The sequence below is a fragment of the Podarcis filfolensis genome, assembly GCF_964270895.1.
Source record: "Podarcis filfolensis genome assembly, chromosome: 8".
Taxonomy (NCBI): Eukaryota; Metazoa; Chordata; class Lepidosauria; order Squamata; family Lacertidae; genus Podarcis; species Podarcis filfolensis.
Genome location: NC_139611.1, coordinates 60,519,839 through 60,532,118, shown reverse-complemented (window position 1 = coordinate 60,532,118; position 12,280 = coordinate 60,519,839). Strand labels below are relative to the sequence as shown.

At 43.9% G+C, this 12,280-nt stretch overlaps 1 protein-coding gene across 2 annotated transcripts; it reads right to left on the bottom strand.

Moving 5' to 3' along the window:
* Positions 1–2,081: 2,081 nt before the first annotated feature.
* LOC310767958 (gap junction beta-5 protein-like) lies at positions 2,082–11,151 on the bottom strand. 2 transcript variants are annotated; one of them, XM_083625629.1, is made up of 2 exons: positions 11,016–11,151; positions 2,082–4,666 (listed from the first exon to the last, which is right to left on the bottom strand). In XM_083625629.1, exon 2 carries the CDS (start codon positions 4,639–4,641, stop codon positions 3,790–3,792), a length of 852 nt encoding a protein of 283 aa, XP_083481755.1. In that variant the 5' UTR covers positions 4,642–4,666; positions 11,016–11,151; the 3' UTR covers positions 2,082–3,789. The 2 variants fall into 2 exon arrangements, with proteins under 2 accessions (XP_083481755.1, XP_083481756.1); XM_083625630.1 differs by lacking the exon at positions 11,016–11,151 and adding an exon at positions 7,816–7,964.
* Between the last annotated feature and the right edge of the window lie 1,129 nt (positions 11,152–12,280).

The following is a 12,280-nucleotide window of genomic DNA, read 5'->3' as shown; positions in this document are numbered from 1 at the left end:
ATCTGCAGGTTCTCCCACGTTAAGAATGGCAGGTGGAGTCAGGGCCTTTTCTACACTGACACCAAGGCTGTGGAGCCTTCTCCCTTCCCCAGCCTCATTTGTTAGGCGGTTATGTTGCTGTCTTTTAAATGAAAAATTTATCATTGAGAGAACAAGCGGTACATACATTTTGTTAAATAAACAAGCACACTAGAACTTTAAAGGTTAAGACCAGCACTTTGACTTGTTCATGGTAAGGAAATACAGTGGTACCTCGGGTTACAGATGCTTCAGGTTACAGACTCTGCTAACCCAGAAACATAGCTGTCAACTTTTCCCTTTTCTTGTGAGGAATCCTATTTGGAATAAGGGAATTTCCTTTTAAAAAAGGGAAACGTTGACAGCTATGTCCAGAAATAGTACCTCGAGCTAAGAACTTTGCTTCAGGATGAGAACAGAAATCGTGCGGCGGTAGAGCGCGGCAGTGGGAGACCCCATTAGCTAAAGTGGTACCTCAGGTTATGAACAGTTTCAGGTTAAGAACGGACCTCCAGAACGAATTAAGTTCTTAACCTGAGGTACCACTGTAGTAGCTTAGTCAAGAACTTCGCAACTGTATGTCAATGTATCACCACGCAACTGCTTCCCATATCAATTTTGAGATTGTCTGGGAGGAGCCACCAGACCCTTTTCTCCCACACTGCACATCCTCACTTCAACAACACTGTTGGGGAATGTTCTAAGGTGTAGCTACTTCCGGGGATGCACAAACACCTCTGTGTTCCCCTCCAAAAGTGGGAGGGGCTTCCCATGCATTCCAAAGGGATGAGTGCCAAAGCTCCCTACCCTTCCCCACTGGGGCCCTTGTCAGCAGTTGTAGCCATGGGCGGCACTGCTGTTTTCGGCCTTTCAGAAGTAGTTTTGTCATTCACCCACTGCTAAATTGCTTGCCCAGGACCCGACAGTGAGGATGGTGAATGGTGTTGCTACCAGCAGCAGCAGCAGCACCCCACTCACCCAGTGCAACTGCATTAGGGAGAGGGGTCAGCAAAAGAGGTTTAAAGACTCTCTCAAGGCAAATCTAAAAAAATGTGGTATAAACACCGGCAATTGAGAAACACTGGCCTGCGAGCGCTCCTATTGGAGAACAGCTTTTACCAAAGGTGTCATGGACTTTGAAGACACTCAAACTCAGGGCAAAAGGGAGAAACGAGCTAAGAGGAAGGCACACTTGGCAAACCCTCACACTGATCAGCTCCCACCTGGAAACCTAAGTCCCCACTGTGGAAGGATGTGTGGATCCAGAATTGGCCTCCACAGTCAACTACAGACACACCGCTAAGTTTGTGTTCATGGAAGACAACCTTACTCGACTATGAGTCATTCCCAAAGAAGAAGATGTGTGCTGGAGAGTGTGGGCCCTTCTGTGATACCATGTCAAGGGCCCCTGATGCCCAACATGGATCCTAATGACATCTAACCCTGATGTTGTAAAATTATGTATCTGTAATTTCTATTCCCCCACCCCACCCCGCCATTTACAAATGCAAATGAAGGGCATACACGTATTACCTGACACACTTGCTAGGGATAACTACCTGAAAAACATTAATTACAACTTTTATACTACCAAGCTTGCCTAATACTAGGTCTTCAACTGGCCTAGGAACTCACACATAGGAAAAAGCAGCTGGCTGAGGCCGGATGCCCATCTGCACCTGCGTCCTGTTCTCACAGTAGCCAATCATAAGCCTATGGGAAGCCCGCATTCAGAACCTGAGTGCAGCAGCTCTCTGTCCACCTGTGATTCCATGCTGCTGATATTCAGAGGCATGCTACCTCCACCAGGGCTAATAGCCATCAATTGCCTCATCCACCATGAATGTCTAATCTTTTAGTCATCCAAGTTGGTGGCCTCTTGTAAGAGTGGATTCCATAGTTTAGCTATGAGCTGCATAACGAAGTGCTTTCATTAATACTAATCAGTTTATGAAATGGGAAATTTCATGCCCCACACCACTTCTGGGAGACCCACGCATACTACCTTGAGTTCTGCTGAGGTATAAAGGCAACACATTAATAAATAAAATGCCCAACGGGAATTTTTAAAATTATTATTCACATTTTATTGAACATCTCAATATAACACATACACCTTTCCCCCCACCTCTTTGTTCTGCTTGCATTTTAACTGATAAGGCACTTGTCTGTCTACATTCAAAAGTCACAGCTGTATTGTGCGGTACAGAATCTGGAGATAAGATGTGACATGGAAGATAGGCAGGAAAAGAAAAAAGCTATTACCCCTTTCACCTCCCCAACCAGCATTTACAACAATAGTGCAATAACAAAACAACAAATCATGAATGGCTCAGATGGTGGGGTGGTGCCATGGAGCCACCGTTCCAACATTGGGGTCGCTCTGCTTACCTGGATGAGGCACGGGGGCAGCAAGGTTGGGACAGCTCAGGTGCATTGATGGTGCCAATCTGGTGCTTCTGCCCACACAACCCCAGTCTCACTGCCACCCTGGTCCATCTCTATACAGTGCAGGTAAGTGGCAGCAATGCCACTGCTGGGCACCACCCTATCATGTCAGCCATTCCTGGACACAGATGGGCATATCCAAATATGAATGAGAATCTCCCAAGACTCAAATCAGGTGGCATTGAACTCAGTCTTTCTCAGAGTAGACCACTGAAATTAATAAACACGACGTTCCTTAGGTCCATTAATTTCAGTAGGTCTATTTTGCATAAAACTTTCTTGAATACCACCTATTGATTTCAAATCAATGCTCGATGAAACAAAGGGAAACAAGGGGGAAAAAACAACCTAATCCAATTTTATTCTGAGTCTGTGGTAATTCTCACTAATCTTTGGACATGGGCACCTGTGCTTCAAATATCAGCATTTTCATTTTATAGGCTTGAGTTCTGTATTCATCCTGTAGTCACCTTTCCCCTTATCGTTCTCTCTCTCCCTCCCCCTGCTTTGGGGGACATGATTTGTGTTCAGTTTTATCTCACCTTTCCTCTAAGGAGCTCAGGGAAGCAAGTCTCACATTTTATCTCCTCAACAATGCAGCAAGGTAGTTTAGACTGAGAGAGAGTGACAGGAAGAATCAAGGTTACACAGTAAACTTCATAGCTGAGAAGGGATTTCACTTTCCAGGGAGTTCACCAGGCTATGAAACTTCGTCATTCCAGTAAACTGGTCAAATGCACTTATTCTGTCAGGCATTTGGGGATAGTTTTGACTGACAGCTTTACACTCAGTACATCTTGTTACTTTGGCATGATGGCTGGAAGAAACTCATACCTGTCTTTGAACTGACTTGGTTCTCTCTCTCTCTCTTTCTCTTTCTCTTTCTCTCTCTCTCTCTCTCTCTCTCTCTCTCTCTCTCTCTGTGTGTGTGTGTATCTCAGCAGTCAAGACCAAGTGTGCCAGCCACCTTCAGTTGTGGTGGAGGGTAGGTTTTTGAAAACTGGACTGGACAGAAATAGTGCAATCTGCAACGTGTAAGTAGTACACGTCCACAATATGCAAACCGTAAGTGGTTTAGATCGAATTAGTTGCAAGAACCAGGGAATTTGGATATGACCATTTAATATAGACTTCTTTGATCAGTACGTATATCAGAAAACTGAACAGTCTGAATTAGGTGAGTGTCGGACAAAGGCCATCCCTCTCTCCCTCTCATACATCACATCCATGTCCTGCCTAAAAGAAAGTGCTGATATGAAAAGTAGGTAATATTAGTTCTGTATAAGGTTTCCATTACCCAGTTCCCCAGGATTTAAGGGTTGCTTATGATGGTGCTGTTTTAGAGGTCAGAGCTGTCTGAGGTGGGCAGGATGTGAAGTTGAAGGGAGAAGGCTTATAGTCGGTACTATTGAATGCCTCCAGACCTATTTCATTTGGGTTATGTTTACCGGGGGGCAGGGAGGAAGGGTCTTTCTTCATAATGAATACTTCACTGTCCTGCCTCCTGTGGCTTTCACTTCTGGCTTGGAGGTGCTCCTTACATCGTTTCCCAACGAGGTAGAAGGCTTCAAGGAGGCTGAGGAGGATGCAAACGCAGGCTGTGCTGATCATGAAAAGGGTGAAGATGTTCTTCTCTGTGGGCTTAGCTATGTAGCAGTCTACAATGTTGGGACAAGGATCAAGGGAGCATTTCACCACATTGGGGAGTGTGTAGTTTGGGAACACATGGTAGAAGATGTAGAGGAATATAATGTCCACAGCAGACTTGAAAATGAGGCTCAAGAAATAGGTCCACCACAAGCCTCCACGCTTCTTGCCAGGAGGATAGCGCAGTGCATAGTCTGCCCCAACCTTCTTCTTATGTTTCTCTAGTTTGGCTTCCAGGTAGGCAACATGCATGATTACCAGCAGGGAAGGACAGGTAACCAGAATGAGCTGTAGGGCCCAGAGGCGGATGTGGGAGATTGGGAAGTAATGGTCATAGCAGACATTTGGGCAGCCTGGCTGCTTAGTGTTGCAGTCAAAATCCTTCTGGTCATCTCCCCAAACCTTCTCAGCTGCCACTATGTAGACTAGAAGCCGGAAGATGAAGACCACTGAGAGCCAAATACGTCCAAAGGCTGTGGAATATTTATTCACTCCGGTCAGGAGCCCTTGAAAGCTTCCCCAGTTCATGGCCTCTGGTTTCTACTTCCAGTTCCTGAAAAGACATGAGAAGATGGAATTAGAAATATTGTAACACCCTGATGTTGCCTGTATGAGTATAAAGAAACACTGTATAGATAGGTTGTCAACAACACCTCACCCCTAGACCTGATTTGCTGCATGGAACTGAAATAACCTAAGCCCCCCTCTCCCTTCAGGATTACTCTCAAACCATTTCATCTGCAGGCTGTATTGTCTTTCTAGACCCATTCTGCAATGCCTGCCAGGTTTGATCATCTACCATGAAGGTTCATAGCTGTTTGAGATAAAAGCTTTACTTCCAAATTCAGCAACATGTTACAACTAACAATGGGGTAAGTGTGGAATTGGGGGACTTTGATGGCCTGTCACAAACTGCTCCAATTTCTCCCATATCGTTTGGGACTAGTATTTACTGCTGCTTCTTGTCCACACTGACCTGTTGCCAGCCATACCCCTCAACCTTGAGAAGAAGAATTGGTAGCTGGTGACAGAGAGTGCTTGATAGAGGCTGCAGAGAATATCACTCTAGTGCTTGCTGATGAGCTTCATCACCTGCTGGGGATCATGGGATTGGGGTTTCCTCTGCCTCCCAAACTGAATTGGGAAGCAGAGTAAGTGCTACCCCTAAGACCCCCACCATAAAGTTGATGATCATGTTTAGGACCACTATTTCTAGTTAAGGACGATGTTTGCTTAAATCCCCTATAAGAACAGCCCACTGGATCAGTGAACCAGAGACCCATCTAGTCCAGCATCCTGTTCTCGCAGTGGCCAACCAGATGCCTGTGTGAAACCGGCAAGCGAAATATGAGCACAAGAGAACTCTCCCCTCCTGTAGTTTCCAGCAGCTGGTATCCAGAAGCATTACAGCATCCAGCTGTGGAGGTAGAGCATAGCCATCATGGCTAGTAGCTCTTTCCTCCATGAATCTGTCTAATCCTCTTTTAAAGCCATCCCAGTTGTTGGACTTCACTGCCTTCTGGAGGAGCGAGTGCCATAGTTTAACTATGCACTGTGTGAAGAGGGACTTTCTTTTATCTGTCCTAAATCTTCCAACATCCAGCTTTGCTGGATGTCCATGAGTTCCGGTGTTATGAGAGAGGAATAAAAACTTTTGTCTATCCACTTTCTCCATGCCATGCATGGTTTTTCTAAACTTCTATCATACCACTTCTTACTTGCTTTTTTCTCTAAACTAAGAAGTTCAAGACCAGTGCTGGATCTATGTATAAGCTAAACAAGCTATAGTTTAGGGCCCCACTCTCTTAGGCCCCCCCAAAAAAAAATTAAAGGGAAAAAAATACAATTACTTTGATAAAATACATATTTTGTTATGTGCAAATGGCTTTAGATACCTATTAGGTCCATAAATTACCATATAGCATATATCCAACACAAAAACCAGCCACAATTTGTTGTTGACATATAAAGGGCTCCATTACCTTCAGTAGCCTAGGGCCTCATCAAACCTAAATCTGGCCCTGTTCAAGACACTGCAATATTTCTTCACAGGGAAGTCACTCCCTCCCCTTGATCATTTTGGTGGTACTTTTCTGAGCCTTTTCCAACTCTTCAATGACTTCATCAAAAAAGCAACAAGATTCTCCCACCCCTGCTGAAGAATCTTGGATGAAGTTTCTGAGGAAATGAATGGATGATCGAGGAAACTGAGGGGATTTGGCCCAGCTACTTACAACACTTAGAATATAATTTGCTCTAGTCTTTAAAACTGTAAACTGCCTTGGGTGCCTTGGCAAAAAGCTTGTATATAAATGAATGGATATGCAAATAAAATAAACTTTCTGGGTTCAGCTGTGCCACTCCCCTCACCACAGATTACAAATGATTAAAGAGCCAAAGCTAGAAAACATGCATAGCAATTTAAACACCCAATACTTTTCCCCACCCCCACACCATGTGCCTCTCCCCCATATGGATGTCATATGTTTTGCCTAAGCCAGCAACATGTCCGTACAGGCTAGAAAGAAACCACAATCTATCCACCCTGCCCTCATCTCCCAAAGGGGCAAGAACTGCTAACTGCTGCAGTAAATAAAGTGTGTGTGTGTGCAAGGAAGATGCCCGGTGGTGAACTCTGGTATGAGACTGGGGTGCTGCGAGTTCTCAAGAGCGTCTCCATTTGCTTCTGAAATGATGGAGACCTGCCATCTCCTATGATGGCAACTTACGCAATGCCAAAAAAGAGGAAACACAACATCAGATGGGAAAGCACCAGTTTACATAGAGTTAGCATATGCAAATAATTAATCAGGAATACAATACATTGCACCATAGTGTGGAAGACTTGGGACTAGGAAACTTATGTGGCTGCTGAACAAATATTGTAGATGGGCAAATTCAAGGCCCTTATCCCCCCTCCTTGCGGTTTCTTCATCTGTAAACCAGACTTTGACTAGACAGCTTTGTAGAGAAGATATGGCCACACTACTAACACATGAACTTAGGGTTGAACATAGGGATCAAGGAGAAATTTGGTTCTATTTGCATTTAAAGCTATACCTACTTAAATCACACTTTCTGAAACAACATGAGAAGCTAAACACAACCATCTTCCCAAATTCACATTTCTTCATATTTTTGGAAGCAGTTCTCCAGCCAAGCCATGTGTATAAAACATGCACATACTGGGGTAAAGTGTACATAAAATACATATATGAATGAGCGTAACATACAAAAATGCACTATAGTAGGGAAAATTGCTTTGCAAATATGTGCATTTTAGGGGAAATTGCATATAAAAACATGTATATTAGGAGAAAGTCATACTAAGATCCTGACAAATTTTCATGAGGACTTTCTAAAATAAAATTTAAAAACTGATGTGGGAATGTGAAGAATTGAACTTTAGTTTGGAGAAATGAGAAACCACAACTGACAGATTTCCCCACCCCTAGCTGACCACTCTTGGGTCTGTAGGCAGAATCTTTTTCCACAGTGGTGGAACCAGGAGGTAATCTGAAGCTGGACCCAGGGGGTAGACTATTGATTTTTTTGTAAATTTGAGGTGGACCCTAACAGTTTTTGCCAAAAATTGCTGGAAGTATCCCGGGGAAGGTCTCTGTCTGAGTCTTTCCCATCAAGTGCTAGTTTTGCATGTATGTGTTAAAACAGTGGAGGAGTGCCCATCATACGAGGTCTCACCTACAGTCCGAAGTGATGCAGTTCAGGACTGGAAGTTGAAATCAGTGGGCAAAGTCCATTTCAAAACAGGGGCCCCAATGACAACCCCAAGCTCTGTGCTGCATCTCCTTGATGCTGCCACTGCCTGATCACTTGCTCTCTACAAACACCTGAGCAACAACAGACAATAGGAGAAGATGGATCCAGATCCATGGCGCATCTGGGTGGTGGTGTGGACAGAGTCAGAGGAGCAGGGCAGGCAAATGGACAGCAGAACCAAAAAATGAAGTAGAAGCCCCTCCTCTTCACTTCTACTTCATTTTTGGGTTCTGAGCATGTTGCCCCAAGGCCCCCCAAACCTGGAGCCGATGCTGCCTGCATCTTTTCCCTTCTTTGCAGCATGACAGTGGCTGATTCTTACAAAGGAACCCATAGGTTTTTAATGTACACATGCCTAGGCACTGGGGAAGAGGAGAAACACAGGCAGCCTTAATTGCTTCCTATGGCTAGTGCTGAATTTCTGGAGAGAAGGATCTTCCCCGAAGAGTGTTGTCAAACAGTTGCTGCTCTTTGAAGTCCTCAAGGAGCTGCACATGAACTGAAAGTCTGTACTGAAGAAAGTAAGGCATTTAGAGCAGCCTAGAGGGAATGGGTCCAGGTGCCTTTGGAATGGATTCAAGGTGGAGGAGTGGGGAGGGAGGCTGATTAAAGTTTATAAGAGCATTAACATGCTGTCTGATGCTCCCCTTTCTCAAGCATCTCTTCTAGAAAGCCAAATGGAGACTGAGAAACTGGAACAAAAAAATGTCTTTGCAGGAACACTGACACAAAGATGATTCATCTTTAATCTGTATGATTGGCCAAGGTTTATTAATTCATCACAGACCTAGCACTAAAAGCACAGCGCAAGAGTTGCCATGCTAGATCAGACAAACTTTCCATTTTTATAATTTTTTTTCTAACCACAGCCAAGATTAGACCCCTGGATGCTTAGGGCGTGATGCTGTTAATCTGCCCTTATGCTAGGATGGGCAAATCTGTCCATTTTGGTTTTTCCTAGTTCCTCATTTTTATAGTTGTAGTATAGCTAATTTCTGCAGCAGTGTATGTGTGTGTGTGTGTGTGTGTGTGTGTGTGTGTGAGAGAGAGAGAGAGAGAGAGAGAGAAATCCCTGTATAATTTCATCCACATTTCTCTAAATGTCCTCATTTTTGTATGCAGTTTTCTCTAATGTCCACATTTTTGCAAACCATGCCCCCAAATATAATACATGTTTGTAAGCTATTTTTCACTAACATATGGAATTTTGTGTGTACCTTGTGCATGCTGTTTTTGGCTGTTGAACTATACTGTAAAATTCAGAGAAGTGCAAATTTCAAGAGACAGCTGCATTTACCTTTGCTTATTGATTCAGGAAGTGCAGATTAGGTAGGTTCATGTTAACATGGGAGCTGAATTAATTTCTCCCCAATCTCCAGCTGATTATGTTGGGATAGAGTTTCCGTGTAACTATCATGCCTATCTTCTGTGTATCTGCTTCATGTTTTTTTACAAGACTTGTAAAGAAATTTTGTAGTAGTAGCAGTGAATTCCCTCCCTCCCTTTCTTTCATTGTCAGTTTGCCCCCCACCCCACTGCAACTTCTCTTCGCTTGCTTTTTTGTTTTGTTTTGTTTCATTTTCTTTCAAAATACTTGTAGTATATGTAGAAAACACTGAAAAACATCCCATTTGGATCTTCATCCCATACCCTTTCCAAGTAACAAAAACTTATTGGAAATGGGTGTCTGAGACAGGAAAGGCTGGGGAATATGGACTTTCTAAATTTCCCTAATCCCACGGTCCAGTTCAAAGGACATAGGAACCTGCAAATTCCATGCTCCCCTGCATGAAATGATGCTCTTCAGCATGCCCAAGAACCTCAATTTTGTCTTCCTTGATGCTAGAAGCTCCCCACCCCCCAGTGATTATCCTTCTCTCTCTTACCAGTGAGGTGTTACTTGTTTGAGAATAGGATGAAACTTGCAGCTAAGGTTAGCTAGTGGGGTGGGGGAAGCTCATTACCGGTATATTTACACACAAATTTGAAGGGGTTTGGACTCTTCCTGAAATCTTGGAGAATTTTCTGCATGCAACAGATGCTGTGCCACTCAGCTACAGCACTTCCCCAGATTGCTGTGCCTGGTTAAGCCATGATGAATTTTGTCGCATTGATTTCAATAGAACCTAAGTCCACCTAACCTATTCTGGATCCAGCCCACATGCTCTGCACAAACTTTGTTTTTTAAATATACCTTCCATACGGAAGCACGGATAGTGATCACTTGATCTTCAAACTATTGTGATCAACATTTCTGCTCTCAATGAATTCTGTCTCTGCAGCATTTTATTTTCCCTGATTAGTCTTTTTTTTTTTAAGCTGTAAAACCAACTCTTGACATTTCCTGTAATGTTAAAATGATACATTAGCAAAGCACTGGCTCCTCCTCCCAGCTCTCAAAGATCATTTGAAAAAATACCGGGGACCATAAGGTTCTGAGTGTTGTCACTTTGTCGTTTGACAAGAATTTCACGGGGATCTGCTGCACATGAATTAAAAAGATGAATTAACACTTCCCCACAAGGCGAGCACAACATTCACAAGACCCCAAGATCTTCATAGACACTACAGATGAGAAAAACAACAACAACATTCTCTCACCCCGCCTATTATATATATGAAACTATTAAGCCTGCATATTTTGTTACGAAATTCCAGATGCAACCTGAGACTCTTTGCTTTTACAGGAGGTGCTTAATTTCAAACACAAGGGGTGCCTGGGCTTGAGTTTGCCTCGGAGTCGCATCTTTTGGTTTGTGAACTGTATTCCTCTCCCAAGATACGGGGGGCTTCTGTGATTCTTCCCCTTCTTCTGGGGGGAAGGTTTTCAGGGTAGTGTCAGTGGCTGCCTTTTCAAACGTTACAAATCTGATCTCGACCACTGAAGCCCTGATTTACCTTGGCTAATAGTAAGCCTGACTTTTGTGGCACATGTCCCACAGGAACACAGGGAGGCATGTCAGGAGGCATAGGTCCACCTAGTATTGTCTGCCTAGCAGCGACATCTTCCCACCAGGTTGTGGTCCCCACCTTACAGTGAACACCTTTAAAACCTTTTGCAAAAGGCATTCTTGTTGCAGTTCAGCCCACAATGGTGAGGAAAAACAAATGAACACACTTACCTGGTAGGAGTTCCAGCTTCCTTGCAGGCCTTTTCCTGATCCGCTCTCGCCTTCTGGAGCATTGAGACAGCCTTTTTCCCAATTAAAGGGCATCAAAGCTCTGAGGCTCCTCCCAGCACTCTGGGAGTGAGGAGGAGGAGGAGGACGAGGCAGAGGAGGAGGAATCTCCAAAAGGCACATTCCGGGGTGGAGCTTTCCAGCACACCTTCGGTTGCTGCTACCTGTCAAGACTGCTGGAAGCAGAGAGCTGTACTCATGCAAATGTCAAGGGCCTCCATCATACAAGCAGCAGAGAACCAATGCGATTTGGGCATCCAGTCCTATGGCTGGAGGAGAGAGGGATGAACAGAGCAGGTCTTTTTTTTTTTTTTTGCTGTGTCTCAGTTTTGTACGCACCATATTTTTCCGTCTATAAGACACCCCCATGTATAAGACGGCTCCTATTTTGGGGGACTCAGGTTTAAGAAAATGGGGCGGGGGGGAGAGATGGCACCATGTATAAGACAACCCCTAATTTTTGACATTATTTTTTAGGGGGAAAACCTGGTCTTATACGTGGAAAAATACGGTACTTAGTGTTCATTCTGCCCCAAAGAGTGCACACAAAACTTGCATTTAAATTGTATGCAGCTTTGTACACAATTTCCCCCAAATCTATGTTTTATATACCTTTTTTTTGTCTAAAAGACATATTTTATATGCAGTTTCCCTGTAAAGGTCATATTTTTGTAGACATTGCAAAATTCAGAGAAGTGTAGAATTTGGCAGCTGCAGCTCAAGTCCACATATCTGGAGCAAGACCAAATGAGATCCTTCTCCACTCCCTGGGGATCAAGCCCAGTGTTTAACACGCATAATGACACAACAGACTTGGGATTTGCTATTATATTATACATGCAAGAGCCGCTATAACATTGCAGGGCGTTCCTCTCACCCCCTAACAGGAGTGCTCCTGTTCTATGCTCCAACCATCCAAGTTCACCTCAGGATACTATAAAATGTGAAGGAGTTCAAGAAGAACATTCAACTCCCTGCCCTGTTTTCCAGTTCTCTTTTCCAAGTAAGGGCTCATCCAAACTTTCACAAGAGCCATACTTCGATTGTATTGTGTACTGATTAATTCCCCCAGGTCTGAGAAAGCTTTTGCTGTTGTTCCATAGCTGTGCCTTGCAAAACTCTGATCCTTCTCACTGAATCAGATCTTCTCAGATGTGTGGGAAATCCGAAGAGACATTTTGCTTAAACCGAGGTTCAGTTCAATGGGT

Coding starts and splice junctions, on each gene's coding strand:
- LOC310767958 (XM_083625629.1), bottom strand. CDS start 4,641: ATGAACTGGGGAAGCTTTCAAGGGCTCCTGACCGGAGTGAATAAATAT.